General features: G+C 62.0%; 1 protein-coding gene across 1 annotated transcript in view; it reads left to right on the top strand.

The window, feature by feature from the left end:
• LOC141972577 (complement C4-like) overlaps nt 1-11672 on the top strand; it is a 41865-nt gene extending 30193 nt beyond the window's left edge. Inside the window, 16 exon segments of the mRNA XM_074930471.1 lie at nt 386-502; nt 1007-1172; nt 2274-2440; nt 3224-3397; nt 3585-3644; nt 4640-4738; nt 4854-4919; nt 5043-5185; nt 5604-5694; nt 6822-6896; nt 7006-7108; nt 7653-7742; nt 7847-7930; nt 8204-8287; nt 9738-9858; nt 10803-11672. Coding sequence (XP_074786572.1) covers nt 386-502; nt 1007-1172; nt 2274-2440; nt 3224-3397; nt 3585-3644; nt 4640-4738; nt 4854-4919; nt 5043-5185; nt 5604-5694; nt 6822-6896; nt 7006-7108; nt 7653-7742; nt 7847-7930; nt 8204-8287; nt 9738-9858; nt 10803-10935 — 1773 coding nt within the window. The 3' untranslated portion in view covers nt 10936-11672.
• Nucleotides 11673-19247: the final 7575 nt, after the last annotated feature.

Below are 19247 nucleotides of genomic sequence, written 5' to 3'. Positions count from 1 at the left end.
CCAGGAGCACCTTCCGGGCCACCTCCATGGGCACGTCCATGGCCACCGCCAGGGTCAAGTCCGTGGCTACCTCCAGGGTCACCTCCTGGGCCACCTTCCGGGCCACCTCCATGGCCACCTCTGGGGCCATGACCATGGCCACCTCCAGGGTCAAGTCAATGGCCACCTCCTCGGTCACCTCCAGGGCCATTTTCCTGGGTCACGCCCTCGTGTCACCTCCCTTGGCCGTCTCCTCAGGTCACCTGCCCGTGTCACCCCTCCGTGCAGTGTCCCGTGTCACCCTGTGCAACGTCCCCTCCGCACCCCCCACCAGGAGACCTTGTGCCACCCCCCATGGTCCCCCCGTGTCCCCCGCTCACCCCCCCCCCGGCGTGTCCCCACACAGGGCAGTGTGGCAGACCCAGGCCCCGAGGCCACCGTGTCCCTGACGGCCTTCGTGGTGGTGGCCCTGCAGGGGACCCGCGTCCTCCTGCCACCGGACAGCCCTGACCACGTCCACCTGGTGCGTCCCCACAGCTCCCTCCCGTGTCCCCTCCCCATCCTCATGTCCCTCCCATGTCCCCCATGTCCCACCAGGTCCCCACGTCCCCTCCATGTCACCCCCGTGTCCCCCCATGTCCCTCAAGTCATCCCATGTCCCCCCCATGTCCCAAATGTCCCCATGTCCCCCCCATGTCCCCCCATGTCTCCGTTGTCCCCCTGTCCACCCCATGTTCTCCATGTCCCCATGTCCCCCGCTGTCACCATGTCCCCCCAAGTCCTCCCATGTCCCCGCCATATCCCTGCCATGTCCCCACCAATGTCCCCATGTCCCCCCATGTCCCCCCAAGTCATCTCATGTTCCCCCCATGTCCCCACCATGTCCCCCCCACATATCCAAGTGTCCCCATGTCCCCCCAAGCCCTCCCCTGTCCCTATGTCTCGCCCAATGACCCCTTGTCCCCTCCATGTTCCCCCATGTCCCCATGTGTCCCCATGTCCCCCGTCCCCTCCCCGTCTGCCACAGGACCAGGGTCTGTCTCGAGCCGCCACCTTCCTGCGTGGCCGCGTGGGGACGCTGGGGACATTCGGGACAGCCATCACCACCTACGCGCTGGCCCTGGTGGACACCGGCCCCCCCGGCCCCTCCCCTGCCCTGGAGCGTCTGCGGAGCCTGGCCCGGCCGGCACAGGGTGAGCCCCAACCTCCTGTCCCCCCGGGGTCACCCTGGGGTCACCCAGACATCTGTGTGCCCCTGGGGTCAACCTGGGGTCACCTGGATCCCTGGGTCCCCCCCAGCTCACCCTGGGGTCACCTAGACACCTGGGTTGTGATGGGGTCACCCTGAGGTCACTCTGGGGGTCACCTGGACACCTGGGTCCCCCTGGGGTCACTCTGGGGTCACCCAGACATCTGGGTCCCCCTGGGGTCATCTTGGGGTCACCTGGGACCACCCTGGGATCCTCTGGGTCCCCTTGAGGTCACCCTGGGGCCACCCTGGGGTCACCTGGATCCCTGGGTCCTCTTGGGGTCACCCTGGGGTCCCCCTGGGGTCACGTGGATCCCTGGGTCCTCTTGGGGTCACTCTGGGGTCCCCCTGGGGTCACGTGGATCCCTGGGTCCTCTTGGGGTCACTCTGGGGTCCCCCTGGGGTCACCTGGATCCCTGGGTCTTCTTGGGGTCACTCTGGGGTCCCCCTGGGGTCACCTGGATCCCTGGGTCCTCTTGGGGTCACTCTGGGGTCCCCCTGGGGTCACGTGGATCCCTGGATCCTCTTGGGGTCACTCTGGGGCCACCCTGGGGTCACGTGGATCCCTGGGTCCTCTTGGGGTCACCCTGGGGTCCCCCTGGGGTCACGTGGATCCCTGGGTCCTCTTGGGGTCACCCTGGGGTCCCCCTGGGGTCACCTGGATCCCTGGGTCTTCTTGGGGTCCTCCTGGGGTCACCTGGACATCAGGGTCCCCTTGGGGTCACCCAGAGTTTAGGGTCCCCCGGGGTGGGTGACTCTGGAGACCCTGGTGTCCGCAGGCGGGGGTCAATGACAGCCAGACCCCCGGGGTCCCTCCTGGGGTCCCCCAAACATCAGGGTCCCTGGGTGGGGGTGGCAGCTCCTGGACCCCCACCTGGGTCCCTCCCGCGTCCCCCAGACTCCTGGGTCCTTCCTGAGCTGGTGGGTGGCTCAGGGTTGGGGAGGGGGGGGGGGGGGGTGTCCAAAATCCCATGTCCCAGCCACTGGAGTCCCCTGGATTCCCCCCGACTCAGGGTTTTGGGGTGCGGGGGGGGGTCCCCCACAGGGGGCCGGGCGTGGTTCTGGCCGGCCGGGGGGGCTGCGGCCACGGTGGAGGCAACGGCCTACGGGCTCCTGGCGCTGCTGCAGCACCGCGACGGCCACGGTGCCGCCCGCGCCGCTCGGTGGCTGCGGGAGCAGAGCAACTACGGCGGGGGGTTCCGCTCCACCCAGGTACCCCCACAGCGGGGGGGGCCGGGGGGGGGGGATTTGGGGTGAGGGGGGGTCTTCTGGAAGGGAGGGGGCAGCCCTAGGGTGGGGGGACGCAGATGGTGGGGTCCCAAATCCTTGGGTGCCCTTGGGAGGGAGGATCTGGATGTCCGGATGCTCTTGGTGGTGGCGGGGGGGGGGGGCTGAGGTGGGGGGGGTCCCCGACAGTGGGGTGACCTTGGGTGGGGGATTCTGGGCCCCCCTGGGGTGGGGGGGCCCTGGGGTGGGGGTCCCAGATCCTGGGGTCCTGAATTCTTGGGTGCCCTTGGATGTCTGGGTGCCCCTGGGGGGTTGTCTGAGGTGGGGGGGGGGTCCCCGACAGTGGGGTGACCTTGGGTGGGGGATTCTGGGCCCCCCTGGGGTGCGGGAGGGCACCCCTGGGGTGGGGGGGCCCTGGGGGGGGGGTATCCTGAATGTCCTGATCCCAAATCCTTGGTGTCCCCAGTGCCGGGTGTCCCGAGGGGGGGAGCTGGGGGGTGTCCTGGGGTGGGGGGTGTCCCCAACACTGCGATACCCTTGGGTGGGGGGGTCCCGGGTCCTCTGGGGGGGGGTGTGCTCTGGGGTGGGGGGTCCCCGATGGTTGGGTCCCAAATTCCTGGGGGTCCCACATGCCTGAATGTCCTGGGTGGGGGTCCCAGGTGCCTGGGTGCCCTGGGGTGGGGGTCCCCTGGGGGGGGGGTGCGGGGTGTCCTGCACCCCTGGCTCCCGTGTGTGTGTGTCCCCCCCCCACTGCCTGTGTCCCCGCAGGACACGCTGGTGGCCCTGGAGGCGCTGGCCCAGATGTGGCTGCACTGGGGGGGGGACGCGGCCGGATCCGGGCTCAGCCTGACGCTGTCCTGGCCGGGGGGGGCCCGGGGGGGCCCCGGGGGCACCCGGATGACGCTGGGACCCGGCCTGAAGTCACTGGAGCAGGAGCTGCAGGTGGGGGGACATGGGGGGGGACGTGGGGGGGGACATAGCGGGGTTACGGGGTGACATGGGGTGCAGGGGGGACATGGGGGGACACGAGGGGACATGGAGGACACGGGGGGGACATGGGCGGACATGGGGGGACATGGTCACGTGGGGACACGCTGTCCCTCCCCCCCCCCCCCCCATGTCCCCCCAGGTCCCCCTGGGCAGCCCCATCAAGGTGCAGGTGGAGGGGCACGGCGAAGGGACCCTGACGGTGAGTGACAGCCCAGACACGGGGGTCCCCAAAACCCCTGGGCCCCCCAAAACCGCTGGGACCCCCCAAAAACCCTGGGTTCCCCCCAAAAACCCTGAGTCCGGCCAAAACGTCTGGGTCCCCCCAAACCTCTTCATCCTCCAAAACCCTTGGGGCCCCAAAAACCCCTGGGCCCCCCCAAAACCCCTGAGTCACCCCAAAACCCCTGGGTCCCCCCCACAAAACCCTGGGTCCCTCCCAAAGCCCTGGGTCCCCCCAAACCCCTGTGTCCTCCAAAATCCTTGGGCCCCCAAAAACCTCTGGGCCCCCCCAAAACACCTGAGTCACCCCAAAACCCCTGGGCCACCACAAATCCCTGACTCCCCCCAAAACTCCTGAGTTCACCCCAAAACCGCTGGGTTCCCCCAAACCCCTGGGTCCCCCCAAAACCCCTGGGACACCCCAAAACCCCTGGGTCCCTCCCAAAACCCTGTGTCCCCAAAACCCCCTGTGTCCCCCCAAAACCCCTGGGTCCCCCCAAACCCCTGTGTCCTCCAAAACCCTTGGGCCCCCAAAAACCTCTGGGCCCCCCCAAAACCCCTGAGTTACCCCAAAACTGGTACGTTCCCCCCAAACCCTTGAGTTGTCCCCAAAATCCCTGACTCCCCCCAAAACCCCTGAGTCCACCCCAAAACCGCTGGGTTCACCCCAAACCCCTGAGTCCCCCCAAAACCCCTGGGACCCCCCAAAACCCCTGGGTCCCCCCAAACCCCCGTGTCCTCCAAAACCCCTGGGTCCCCAAAAACCTCTGGGCCCCCCCAAAACCCCTGAGTCACTCCAAAACCGGTACGTTCCCCCCAAACCCTTGAGTTCCCCCCAAAATCCCTGGGCCCCCCAAAACCCCTGGGTCCCCACAAATCCCTGACTCCCCCCCAAACCCCTGAGTCCACCCCAAAACCGCTGGGACCCCCCAAAACCCCTGGATCCCCCCCAAAAATCCTGCCTCCCCCCGCCAGGTCCTGCGCCAGTTCCGCCTCATGACCCCCCTCAACGGCACCTGCCAAGAGCTGGGCCTGGAGGTCGCCATCACCGGACCAATCATCTACGAGGGTGAGGCCACTCCCACCAAAAAGCCCCGCCCCTATAGGCTCCAACCCCTTAGACGACGCCCCCTCTGTGCAAGGGGGCGGAGCCACATCCCCCTTCCTTCAATGGCCGCCCCCCACAGAGGAAGACTATGAGGACTATGAGGAGGAGGGGGAGGAGCCTGAGGAAGGGGCGGAGCCAACGCAAGGGGCGAGGCCTGAGGGGGCGGAGCCCATGGAAGGGGCGGAGCCCGCTGAAGGGGCGGGGCCTGCTGAAGGGGCGGAGACTGCAGAGAGTTTGAGGCCTACTCAAGCGTCAAAGCCTGTGGATGAGGCGGAGCCTGTGGAGGGGGAGGAGCCTGCGGAGGCCGCCGCCCCCCCGAGGCCCACGGAATTGTGGGAAGCGCGGGGACGGCGGCGGCGGGGGTGGGACGTGCGTGACGCCAGCCATGAGGTCGCCTTCCTGGTCTGCATCTGGTGAGGGGGCGGGACTTCCTGTGTCACCAGCCTTGGAGGGCGGGACTTCCTGCTGGGCGGGGTCTGTGCAGGCAGGATTTCATGGGCCTACATTGGGGCGGGGCTTCCTCTTTCACCGGGATTGGGGGTGGGACTTCCTGTTCTGCCTGTAAAAGGGGTGGGGCTTCCAGTTCTGCCTGGAAATGGGGATGAAACTTCCTGTTCTGGATGGAAATGTGGGTGGGACTTCCTGTTCCACCTGGAAATAGGGGCGGGGCTTCCTGTTCTGCCCATAAGGGAGGGGGGTGGGACCGCCCACTTTGCCTGTAAAAAGAAGACGGGACTTCCTCTTCTGGCTGGAAATGGGGGCGTGGCTTCCTGTTCCACGGAGGGGGCAGGGCACGTGGCTCCGCCCCCTGATGGGCGTGTCCCGGCCCAGGCGGGAGGCGAGGGTGGAGCTCTCGGGGATGGCGGTGGCCGAGATCACCCTGCTCAGCGGCTTCCGGCCCCACCGCTCTGACCTCGACAAGGTGGGGGGTGCTGGGGGTGTTGGGGTGTTGAGGGGTGTCGGGTTGTTGGGGGGTGGCAGGACGTTGGCGTGCTGAGGGTGTTGGGGGTGTTGGGTTGTTGGTGGGTGTCACAGCGTTGGGGTGTCGGGGGTTGTTGAGGGGTGTCGGGTTGTTGGGGGATGGCAGGACCTTGGGGTGCTGAGGGTGTTGGGGGTGTTGGGTTGTTGAGGGGTGTCACGGTGTTGGGGTGTCACGGTGTTGAGGATGTTGGGGGTGTTGGGTTGTTGGGGGTGTTGGGGGTGTTGGGGGTGTTGGGTTGTTGGGGATATTGGGGTGTGTTGGGGTGTTGGGTTGTTGGGGGTGTTGGGGGTGTTGGGGTGTGTTGGGGGTGTTGGGGGTGTTGCAGGTGTTGGGGGTGTTGGGTTGTTGGGGGTGTTGGATTGTTGGGGATATTGGGGTGTGTTGGAGTGTTGGGTTGTTGGGTTGTTGGGGGTGTTGGGTTGTTGGGTTGTTGGGGTGTTGGGGGTGTTGGGGGTGTTGGGTTGTTGGGTTGTTGGGGTGTGTTGGGGGTGTTGGGGTGTTGGGGGTGTTGGGTTGTTGGGGTGTTGGGGGTGTTGGGTTGTTGGGGGTGTTGGGTTGTTGGGTTGTTGGGTTGTTGGGGTGTGTTGGGGGTGTTGGGGTGTTGGGGGTGTTGAGTTGTTGGGGGTGTTGGGTTGTTGGGGATATTGGGGTGTGTTGGGGTGTTGGGTTGTTGGGTTGTTGGGGGTGTTGGGGGTGTTGGGGTGTGTTGGGGGTGTTGGGGGTGTTGCAGGTGTTGGGGGTGTTGGGTTGTTGGGGGTGTTGGGGTGTTGGATTGTTGGGGATATTGGGGTGTGTTGGAGTGTTGGGTTGTTGGGTTGTTGGGGGTGTTGGGTTGTTGGGTTGTTGGGGTGTTGGGGGTGTTGGGGGTGTTGGGTTGTTGGGTTGTTGGGGTGTGTTGGGGGTGTTGGGTTGTTGGGGGTGTTGGAGGTGTTGGGGGTGTTGGGTTGTTGGGTTGTTGGGTTGTTGGGGGTGTTGGGTTGTTGGGGTGTGTTGGGGGGTGTTGGGGGTGTTGGGGGTGTCAGGGTGTCTGGGTGTCGGGGTGTTGGGGTCACCATGTCCCCCCCCAGCTGCGGGACGTGGTCGATCGCTGGATCAGCCACTACGAGCTCAGCGGGACGCGGTTGGTCATTTACCTCGACCAGGTGGGGCCCCCCGGGTGTCCCCCGCGTCCCCCCCATGGCCCCGAATGTCCCCAATTCCCCCCTGTGACCCCACCGTGACCCCACCGTGACCCCCCCGGGACCCCCCCAGGTCCCCGCCCAGCGTCAGTGCATCAGCTTCGGGGCCACCCAGGAGGTGGCCGTGGGGCAGCTCCAGCCGGCCATGGCGACCATTTACGACTACTACGAGCCGGGTGGGTGTGGCCTGTGTGTGGGCGTGGCCTGTGTGTGGGCGTGGCCATTGGGTGGGTGTGGTCATTAGGTGGGCGTGGCCTTTGTGGGGGCAAGGCCATCGGATGGATGTGGCCCGTGTGTGGGCATGGCCATCGGGTAGGCCTGGCCATTGGGTGGGTGTGGTCATTGGGTGGGCGTGGCCTATGTGGGGGCGTGGCCATTGGATGGATGTGGCCTGTGTGTGGGCGTGGCCATCGGGTGGGCCTGGCCGTTGGGTGGGTGTGGCTATTAGGTGGGGCGTGGTGTGGCCATCGTGGTGCCTGGCCTGGGTGGGACGTGGCCATTGGGTGGGTGTGGTCATTGGGTGGGCGTGGCCTCTGCGTGGGCGTGGCCCATTAGGTGGGCGTGGCACGTTTCCGAGCCTGGCCAGGTGGCGCCCCATTAGATCTGGGTGGCTCTGGGGGGTGGTGGGTGGGGTCCCATGTGGGCGGGGCATTACTGGGGTGTGGCCGAAAGTAGAGGGCGTGTCCTCACTGGCCATGCCCCCTCCTCGGCCCCGCCCAGCCCGCCGCTGCTCCACCTTCTACAGCGCCCCCCGCCGCAGCAGCACCCTGCCCACCCTCTGCTCCTCCCAGCTCTGCCTCTGCGCCCAAGGTGGGACCCCCACACCCCTCCCCTGCACCCCCCGGCCCCGGGGGGGCCCCGGCAGCCGCGAGGGGGGGTGGGGTCACCCAGAAGCGCCCCCCCGCCCCCCCCAGGCGCCTGCCCCCAGCTCCGCCGGCCGCCGCTGGCGCTGGACGATCGCCTCGACTTCGCCTGCTACAGCCCCCGCGTCGACTACGGTGACCCCAAACCCCGACCCCCCCCCGCTGCCCCCCGGGTCCCTGAACCTCGAACCCCCTTGACCCCTTTGACCCCTTTGACCCCTTTGACCCCTTTGACCCCCTGACCTCCATCACTCCCCCAAACCCCATGAACCCCCTTGGCCTCCTGACCCTGTTGACCCCCAGATTCCTGTGACCCTCCCTGTGACCCCCTGAACCCCCGTGACCCCTGTGACCCCCCTGAACCCCTGTGACCCCGTGACCCCTGTGACCCTTGACCCCTCACCCCAGCACTACTGGTTCGGGTGCTGGCCCAGAGTGAGGTCGGGCCCTTCCTGGCCTTTGAGGTTGAAATCCTGGAGGTTCTAGTGGGAGGTGAGACTGGGAGAACTGGGAGGGACTGGGAGGAGGCTGGGGGGACTGGGAGAGGCTGGGAGGGGAGACTGGGAGGGACTGGGAGTGGCTGGGAGAGACTGGAATGAACTGGGAGGGAAACTGGGGGGAACTGGAAGGGACTGGGAGGGGCTGGGGGGACTGGGAGAGGCTGGGAGGGGAAACTGGGAGGGACTGGGAGTGGCTGGGAGAGACTGGAATGAACTGGGAGGGAAACTGGGGGGACTGGAAGGGACTGGGAGGGGCTGGGAGGGAAGACAGGGGAGACTGGGAGGGACTGGGAGTGGCTGGGAGAGACTGGAATGAACTGGGAGGGAAACTGGGGGGACTGGAAGGACTGGGAGGAGGCTGGGGGGACTGGGAGAGGCTGGGAGGGGAAACTGGGAAGGACTGGGAGTGGCTGGGAGAGACTGGAATGAACTGGGAGGGAAACTGGGGGGACTGGAAGGGACTGGGAGGGGCTGGGGGGACTGGGAGAGGCTGGGAGGGGAAACTGGGAGGGACTGGGAGTGGCTGGGAGAGACTGGAATGAACTGGGAGGGAAACTGGGGGGACTGGAAGGGACTGGGAGGGGCTGGGAGGGAAGACAGGGGAGACTGGGAGGGACTGGGAGTGGCTGGGAGAGACTGGAATGAACTGGGAGGGAAACTGGGGGGACTGGAAGGACTGGGGGGACTGGGAGAGGCTGGGAGGGGAAACTGGGAGGGACTGGGAGTGGCTGGGAGAGACTGGAATGAACTGGGAGGGAAACTGGGGGGACTGGAAGGGACTGGGAGGGGCTGGGAGGGAAGACAGGGGAGACTGGGAGGGACTGGGAGTGGCTGGGAGAGACTGGAATGAACTGGGAGGGAAACTGGGGGGACTGGAAGGACTGGGAGGAGGCTGGGGGGACTGGGAGAGGCTGGGAGGGGAAACTGGGAAGGACTGGGAGTGGCTGGGAGAGACTGGAATGAACTGGGAGGGAAACTGGGGGGACTGGAAGGGACTGGGAGGGGCTGGGAGGGAAGACAGGGGAGACTGGGAGGGAGATGGGGAGAACTGTGGGGGAGACAGGGAAGGACTGGGATGGACTGGGAGGGAGACTGGGTGGACTGGGAAGGGCTGGGAGAGACTGAAGAGCCACTAGGGGGTACTGTGGGACAATACTGGGATGTACTGGGATATACTGGTGGGGCACTGAAGGGGGCACGAGGGCTCCATGGGGGGGCCCTGAGTCATATGGGGAGGGTTGTTGGACTATACTGGGGGGCACTGGGTTATACTGGGCCATAGTGGGGTAGAACTGGAATGACCTTGAGCCATACTGGGAGAGCCTGAGAGTGAACTGGGCTGTACTGGAAAAGCGGGAGGGCAGAGGAGGGGGGGGGTTACTGGTGCATATTGGTGCATACTGGTTGTTACTGGTGCTGACTGGTCCCTGCTGGCCCGGCAGAGGCAGCGCCGGGGGGGCGGGGCCAGGCTCTGGGGCGGGGCAGTTGCCCCCTGAGGCTCCGCCCCCTCCGCCGGTACCTGCTGATGGGCGGGGACGGGACCCTGACGGACGCCCAGGGCCGGTGAGGGGGGGCCTGTGGGGCCCCAAGTGTCATCCCCGTGTCCCCAAATGTCCCCAAATGTCCCCCCATGTCCCCCCGGTGTTCCCCCCATGTCCCCGCGTCCCCAGAGTCCCCAAATGTTCCCGCATGTCCCCCCAAAATGTCCCCCTCATCCCCCCAAATGTCCCCAAATGTTCCCGCATGTCCCCCAAAGCCCCCATGTCCCCCCGAAATGTCCTCCCTGTGTCCCCCCCGTGTCCCCCCGTGTCCCTCCATGTCCCCAAACGTCCCCAGATGTCCCCATGTCCCCCCAATATCCCCCAAATTTCCCCCAATGTCCCCCCCATGTCCCCCCTGTGTTGTCCCCATGTCCCCCCCCGGTGTTCCCCCCATGTCCCCAGAGTCCTCAAATGTCACCCCCGTGTCCCCAAATGTCCCCCCGTGTCCTCCCCATATCCCCATGTCCCCAAATGTCCCCCCGTATCCCCCCAAATGTCATCCCCAAATGTCATCCCCATGTCCCCACCATGTCCCCAAATGTCCTCGGCATGTCCCCATGTCCCCTCCGTATCCCCCAAATGTCTCTCAGTGTCCCCCCCATGTGTCCCCATGTTGTCCCCATGTCCCCAAATGTCCCCCCATGTCCCCCCCGTGTTCTCCCCATGTCCCCAGAGTCCCCAGATGTTCCCAAATGTCCCCCCATGTCCCCTCCATATCCCCCAAATGTCTCTCAGTGTCCCCCCCATGTCCCCCCATGTTGTCTCCATGTCCCCAAATGTCCTCCCATGTCCCCAAATGTCCCCCAATGTCCCCCCATGTCCCCAGAGTCCCCAAATATTCCCAAATGTCCCCCCAAAATGTCCCCAAATGTCCCCCCTGTCCTCCAAATGTCCCCCCAAAATGTCTCCCCCGTGTCCCCAAATGTCCCCCCACCACGTCCCCGCGTCACCCTGTCCCCTCCCCAGCCCCCAGTTCCTGCTGGGCCCCAACTCCTGGGTGGAAGAGGTGCCGCCCCTCCCCCGCTGCGGCCCCGCCGACCCCTGTCGCCCCCTCTGGGACTTCCTGGACACGCTGCGGCCCCACGGCTGCCCCCTCTGACCCGGCACTGGGAGCCACTGGGAGCCACTGGGACCACGCTGGGACCACGCTGGGGGCACCTGGAACCACTGGGAGCAACTGGGAACCACTGGGAGTCACTGGAACCTGAGGGGAGCAGCTGGGACCACACTGGGGCCTAACTGGGAGCAACTGGGAACCACTGGGACCATGCTGGGAGCACCTGGGAACCACTGGGAGTCACTGGAACATTATGGGGACCTGCTGGGACCATGCTGGGGACTAATTGGGAGCCACTGGGAGTCACTGGGACCACGCTGGGAGCACCGGGGAACCACTGGGAGCAACTGGGAACCACTGGGAGTCACTGGAACATTATGGGGAGCTGCTGGGACCATGCTGGGGGCTAACTGGGAGCCACTGGGAGCAACTGGGACCATGCTGGGGGCGACTGGGAGCTGCTGGGAACAACTAGTACCACAGTGGAAGCAACTCGGATCATTCTGGGGGGAACTGGGACCATACTGGGGGCAACTGGGAGGGACTCGGGCCATACTGGAGAAAACAGGGAGTACACTAGGGGCAACTGGGACCGTGCTGGGAGCAACTGGGAACCACTGGATGTCACTGGATACCTTATGGGGAGCAGCTGGGACCATGCTGGGGGCTAACTGGGAGCCACTGGGAGAAGCTGGGAGTCACTGGTACCATGCTGGGACTACACTGGGACCATGCTGGGAGCAACTGGGAAGCGCTGGGAGCAACTGGAATCTTAGGGGATCAACTGGGACCATGCTGGGGGCAACTGGGAGCTGCTGGGAACAACTAGTACCACACTGGAAGCGACTTGAATCATTCTGGGGGAAACTGGAACCATACTGGGGGCAACTGGGAGGGACTCGGGCCATACTGGAGAAAACAGGGAGTACACTAGGAGCAACTGGGACCGTGCTGGGAGCAACTGGGACTATACTGGGGGCACACTGGGAGGCAACTGGGACCATGTTGGGGGTAACTGGCAGTGAGTGGGGGTGACTGGGACCGTGCTGGGGGAGACGGATCATACTGGGAGCAACTGGGAGTGACTGGTACCACACTGGGGCCACGCTGGGAGCAACTGGGAACCACTGGGAGCAACTGGGAACCACTGGATGTCACTGGATACCTTATGGGGAGCAGCTGGGACCATGCTGGGGGCTAACTGGGAGCCACTGGGAGCAACTGGGACCATGCTGGGGGCAACTGGGAGCTGCTGGGAGCAACTAGTACCACACTGGAAGCGACTTGAATCATTCTGGGGGAAACTGGGACCATACTGGGGGCAACTGGGAGGGACTCGGGCCGTACTGGAGAAAACAGGGAGTACACTAGGGGCAACTGGGACCGTGCTGGGAGCAACTGGGACCATGCTGGAAGCAACTGGGATCATCCCAGGAGCAACTGACTGTGTTGGGGGGCAACTGGGAGTGACTGGGGCCATGCTGGGGGAAACTGGAAACACACTGGAGCAACTGGGAGTGAGTGGGGGTGACTGGGATCATACTGGTATCATACTGGGAGTGACTGGGACCATGCCGAGAGCAACAGGAACCATGCTGGGGGCAACTGGAAGTGAGTTGGGGTGACTGGGAACATGATGGGAGCAACTGGGAGTGACTGGGACCATGCTGGGGGAGACTAGAATCATACTGGGAGTGACTGGGATCATGCTGGGGGAAACTGGTATCCTGTTGGGGTAATACTGGGATCATACTGGGAGTGACTCGAGCCGTGCTGGGGGGAGCTGGAAGCGAATTGAGGGCAACTGGAAAGAACTGGGAATGACTGCGACCATGCTGGGGGCTAACTGGGAGCCACTGGGAGCAACTGGGAGTCACTGGTACCATGCTGGGTGCAACTGGGAACCACTGGGAGCAACTGGAACCTTAGGGGATCAACTGGGACTATACTGGGGGCACACTGGGAGGCAACTGGGACCATGTTGGGGGCAACTGGCAGTGAGTGGGGGTGACTGGGACCGTGCTAGGGGAGACGGATCATACTGGGAGCAACTGGGAGTGACTGGGACCACACTGAGACCATGCTAGGAGCAACTGGGAAGTACTAGGAGCAACTGGGAACCACTGGGAGTCACTGGAACCTTATGGGCAGCAGCTGGGACCATGCTGGAGTCAACTGGAACCATACTGGGAGCAAATGGGAGCATGTTGGGGGCAACTGGGAGCTGCTGGGAACAACTGGTATCACACTGGAAGCGACTCGAATCATTCTGGGGGGAACTGGGACCATACTGGGGGCAACTGGGAGTGACTGGTACCACGCTGGGGGGGACTGGGATCATAGTGGGGGCAACTGGGAGTGACTCAGGCCATATTGGAGAAAACTGGGAGTACACTAGGGGCAACTGGGACCATGCTGGGAGCAACTGGGACCATGCTGGGGGCACACTGGGAGCAACTGGCGCCATGCTGGGAGCAACTGGGATCATCCTAGGAGCAATTGACTGTGTTGGGGGGCAACTGAGACCATGCTGGGGGCAACTGGGAGCACACTGGGAGCAACTGGGAGTGACTCAGGCCATGCTGGGTGGAACTGAGACCACACTGGGGGCAACTGGAACTACTCTGCAGGCAACTGGGATCAGACTGGGATCATACTGGGAGTGACTGGGACCATGCTGAGAGTAACTGGGGCCACACTGGAGGCAACTGGGAGGAGCTGGAAGCAACTGGGACCATACTGGGGGCAACTGGGAGTGACTGGGGCCGAATGAGACCATGCTGGGGGAGACTGGGATCATACTGGGATCATACTGGGAGTGACTGGGACCATGCCAAGCGCAACTGGGACTATGCTGGGGGCAACTGGGATCATGTTGGGGGCGCTGGGAGTGACTCGGACTGTGCTGGGGGCAACTGGGACCATACTGGGGGTGACCTGGATCATACTGGGAGAAACTGGGATCACACTGAGGGTGACTGGAAATGCTGGGATCATTCTGGGGAACAACTGGAACTGCTCTGCAGGCAACTGGGATCAGACTGGGAGTGACTGGGAGCAACCGGGGCCATGCTGGAAGCAACTGGGAGGAACTGGGCGTGACTGGGGCCACACTGGGGACCACTGGGAAGGACTGGGGGTGACGGACCATGCTGGGGGAGACTGGGATCATCCTGGGATCATACTGGGAGCAACTGGGATCCTACTGAGATCATACTGGGAGTGACTGGGATCATGCCGAGAGCTACTGGGACTATGCTGGGGCAACTGGGATCACAGTGGGGGGAACTGGAAGAGACTTGGACCATGCTGGGAACAACTGGGACCAGACTGGGAGTGACTGGGATCACACTGAGGGTAACTGGGATATGCTGGGAGCAACTGGAACTACTCTGTGGGCAACTGGGATCAGACTAGGAGAGACTGGAATCATACTGGAAGTGACTGGGATCATGCTGGGGACACACTGGGAGCAACTGGGACCATGCTGGGGGCAACTGGGAGTGACTCGGGCCATGCTGTAGGGAACTGGAACAAACTGAGGGCAACTGGGAGGAACTGGGAATGACTGGGACTATGCTGGGGGCAACTGAGATCACACTGGGGACACTGGGAGTGTCTGGGACCATGCTGGGAGCAACTGGGATCATACTGGTGGTGACCTAGATCATACTGGGAGCACACTGAGTGTGACTTGGAGTGACTGGGATGACGCTGGGGGCAACTGGGAGTAACTGGGACCAAGTAGTACCACACTGGAAGCAACTGGGACCATTCTGAGGGCAAGTGGGAGTGACTGGGGGTGACTGGGACCATGGTGGGGGTGGCTGGGATCTTACTGGGAGCAACTGGGACCACACTGAGGGTAAACGGGAGTGACTGGGATCACGCAGGGGGCAACTGGAACTACTCTGTGGGCAACTGGGATCATAGTGGGAGTGACTGGAATCATACTGGGAGCAACTGGGACCACACTGAGTGTAAATGAGAGTGACCAGGATCACAACTGGGGCAACTGGAACTACTCTGTGGGCAACTGGGATCAGATTGGGATCATACTGGGAGTGACTGGGACCATGCTGAGAGTAACTGGGGCCACACTGGAGACAACTGGGAGGAACTGGAAGCAACTGGGACCATACTGGGGGCAACTGGGAGTGACTGGGGCCGAATGAGACGTGCTGGGGGAGACTGGGATCATACTGGGATCATACTGGGAGTGACTGGGACCATGCCAAGCGCAACTGGCACTATGCTGGAGGCAACTGGGATCATGCTGGGGGCACTGGGAGTGGCCTGGACCATACTGGGAGAAACTGGGAGTGACTGGGACCATGTTGGGGGCAAACTGGGAGCAACTGTGGGCCACTGGGAGAAACTGGGACCATGCTGGAAGCAACTGGGATCCTCCTAGGAGCAGATGGGACTGTGTTGGGGGGAAACTGGGACCATACTGGGGAAGACTGGGATCACACTGGGATCATACTGGCAGTGACTGGGACCATGGCGGAAGAGACTGGGACCATGCTGAGAGCAAGTGGGAGGAACTGGGAGGAACTGGGACCATGATGGGAAAGACTGGGATCATACTGGGGTCATACTGGGATCATACTGGGATGACTGAGACCATGCCGACAGCAACTGGGACTATGCTGTGAGCGACTGGGATCATGGTGGGGGTACTGGGAGTGACTGGGACCACGCTGAGAGCAACTGGGACCGGACTGGGAGTGACCTGGACCATACTGGGAGAAACTGGGACCACACTGAGGGTGACTGGGACTGACTGGGATCACGCTGAGGGCAACCGGGTTATACTGGGAGCAACTGGAACTACTCTGTGGGCGACTGGGATCATACTGGGAGTGACTGGGAGCATGCTGGGGGTAATTGGGATGTACTGGGAGCGACTGGAACTACACGGAGTGTAATTGGAATCGTACTGGGAGTGACTGGAACCATGCTGGGGGCAACTGGGATCATACTGGGAGTGACTGGGGCCTTGCTGGAGGCAACTGGGAGTGACCGGGGGTGACTGGGAGTTACTGGGGGCAAATGGGATATAATGGGTGGGACTGGAATCATACTGGGAGTGACCGGGAGCGTGCTGGGAGCAACTGGCATCATACTGGGATTATACTGGGGTCATACTGGGAGTGAGTGGGATCATAGTGGGGGCAACTGGGACAGTGCTGGGGGTGACTGGCAGCGACTGGGAGTCATTAGGAGCATGTTAGAGTGAACTGGGATCATACTGGGATCATACTGGGAGTGACTAAGATCATACTGGGAGTTACTGGGATCATGCTGGGATTATACTTGGAGCAACTGGGACTCTGCTGTGGGCAACTGGGGACATACTGGGAGCAGCTCGAGTCACACTGGGAGGGACTGGGGGTGGCTGGGACCATGCTGGGGGAGACTGGGATCATACTGGGAGTGACCAGGATCATACTGGGACCATACTGGGAGTGACTGGGATCATACTGGGAGTGAACAGAATCATACTGGGAGATGACTGGGAGTGACTGGGACCATACTGGGAGATGACTGGGAGTGACTGGGATCGTACTTGGAGATGACTGGGAGTGACTGGGATCATACTGGGAGTGACCAGGATCATACTGGGACTATACTGGGAGTGACCAGGATCATACTGGGAGATGACTGGGAGTGACTGGGATCATACTGTGAGTGACCAGGACCATACTGGGAGTGACTGGGATCATACTGGGAGTGACTGGGATCATACTGGCAGATGACTGGGAGTGACTGGGATCATACTGGGAGTGACTGGCATCATACTGGGAGATGACTGGAAGTGGCTGGGATCATACTGGGAGAGACTGGGATCATACTGGGAGTGACTGGGATCATACTGGGAGTAACCAGGATCATACTGGGATCATACTGGGAGTGACTGGGATCATACTGGGAGATGACTGGGAGTGACTGGGACCATACTGGGAGTGACTGGGACCATACTGGGAGTAACCAGGATCATTCTGCGATCATACTGGGTGTGACTGGGATCATAGTGGGAGATGACTGGGAGTGACTGGGATCATACTGGGAGTGACTGGGATCATACTTGGAGATGACTGGGAGTGACTGGGGTCATACTGGGAGTGACCAGGATCATACTGGGAGATGACTGGGAGTGACTGGGATCATACTGGGAGTGACTGGGATCATACTGGAATCATACAGGGATCGACTAGGATCATATTGGGAGTGACTGGGATCATACTGGGAGTAACCAGGATCATACTGGGATCATACTGGGAGTGACTGGGATCATACTGGTAGATGATTGGGAGTGACTGGGACCATACTGGGAGTGACTGGGGTCATACTGGGAGTGACTGGGATCATACTGGGAGATGACTGGGAGTGACTGGGATCATACTGGGAGTAACCAGGATCATACTGGGACCATACTGGGAGTGACTGGAGTCATACTGGGAGTGACCAGAACCATACTGGGACCATACTGGGAGTGACTGGGATCATACTGGTAGATGACTGGGAGTGACTGTGATCATACTGGGAGTGACTGGGATCATGCTGGGAGATGACTGGGAGTGACTGGGACCATACTGGGAGTGACTGGGAGTGACCAGGATCATACTGGGACCATACTGGGAGTGACTGGGGTCATACTGGGAGTGACTGGGATCATACTGGGACCATACTGGGAGTGACTGGGATCATGCTGGGAGTTGACTGGGAGTGACCAGGATCATACTGGGACCATACTGGGAGTGACTGGGGTCATACTGGGAGTGACTGGGACCATACTGGGAGTGACTGGGAGTGACTGGGATCATACTGGACCATACTGGGAGTGACTGGGAGTGACTGGGACCATACTGGGAGTGACTGGGATCATACTGGGACCATACTGGGAGTGACTGGGGTCATACTGGGAGTGACTGGGATCATACTGGGAGTGACCAGAACCATACTGGGACCATACAGGGAGTGACTGGGATCATACTGGTAGATGACTGGGAGTGACTGGGATCATGCTGGGAGTTGACTGGGAGTGACTGGGATCATACTGGGAGTGACTGGGATCATGCTGGGAGTTGACTGGGAGTGACCAGGATCATACTGGGAGATGACTGGGAGTGACTGGGACCATACTGGGAGTGACTGGGATCATACTGGTAGATGATTGGGAGTGACTGTGATCATACTGGGAGTGACTGGGATCATGCTGGGAGTTGACTGGGAGTGACTGGGATCATACTGGGAGTGACTGGGATCATGCTGGGAGTTGACTGGGAGTGACCAGGATCATACTGGGAGATGACTGGGAGTGACTGGGACCATACTGGGAGTGACTGGGATCATACTGGTAGATGATTGGGAGTGACTGTGATCATACTGGGAGTGACTGGGATCATGCTGGGAGTTGACTGGGAGTGACTGGGATCATACTGGGAATGACTGGGATCATGCTGGGAAATGACTGGGAGTGACTGGGATCATACTGGACCATACTGGGAGTGACTGGGACCATACTGGGAGTGACTGGGAGTGACTGGGATCATACTGGACCATACTGGGAGTGACTGGGACCATACTGGGAGTGACTGGGATCATACTTGGAGATGACTGGGAGTGACTGGGGTCATACTGGGAGTGACCAGGATCATACTGGGAGATGACTGGGAGTGACTGGGATCATACTGGGAATGACTGGGATCATGCTGGGAGATGACTGGGAGTGACTGGGACCATACTGGGAGTGACTGGGATCATACTGGGACCATACTGGGAGTGACTGGGAGTGACTGGGACCATACTGGGAGTGACTGGGACCATACTGGGAGTAACCAGGATCATTCTGCGATCATACTGGGTGTGACTGGGATCATAGTGGGAGATGACTGGGAGTGACTGGGATCATACTGGGAGTGACTGGGATCATACTTGGAGATGACTGGGAGTGACTGGGGTCATACTGGGAGTGACCAGGATCATACTGGGAGATGACTGGGAGTGACTGGGATCATACTGGGAGTGACTGGGATCATACTGGAATCATACAGGGATCGACTAGGATCATATTGGGAGTGACTGGGATCATACTGGGAGTAACCAGGATCATACTGGGATCATACTGGGAGTGACTGGGATCATACTGGTAGATGATTGGGAGTGACTGGGACCATACTGGGAGTGACTGGGGTCATACTGGGAGTGACTGGGATCATACTGGGAGATGACTGGGAGTGACTGGGATCATACTGGGAGTAACCAGGATCATACTGGGACCATACTGGGAGTGACTGGAGTCATACTGGGAGTGACCAGAACCATACTGGGACCATACTGGGAGTGAC

This window comes from Athene noctua, chromosome 34 (genome assembly GCF_965140245.1).
Source record: "Athene noctua chromosome 34, bAthNoc1.hap1.1, whole genome shotgun sequence".
NCBI classification, from domain to species: Eukaryota; Metazoa; Chordata; class Aves; order Strigiformes; family Strigidae; genus Athene; species Athene noctua.
The sequence above is the reverse complement of the archived record's forward strand: the minus strand, read 5'-3'. Positions and strand labels throughout refer to the sequence as shown.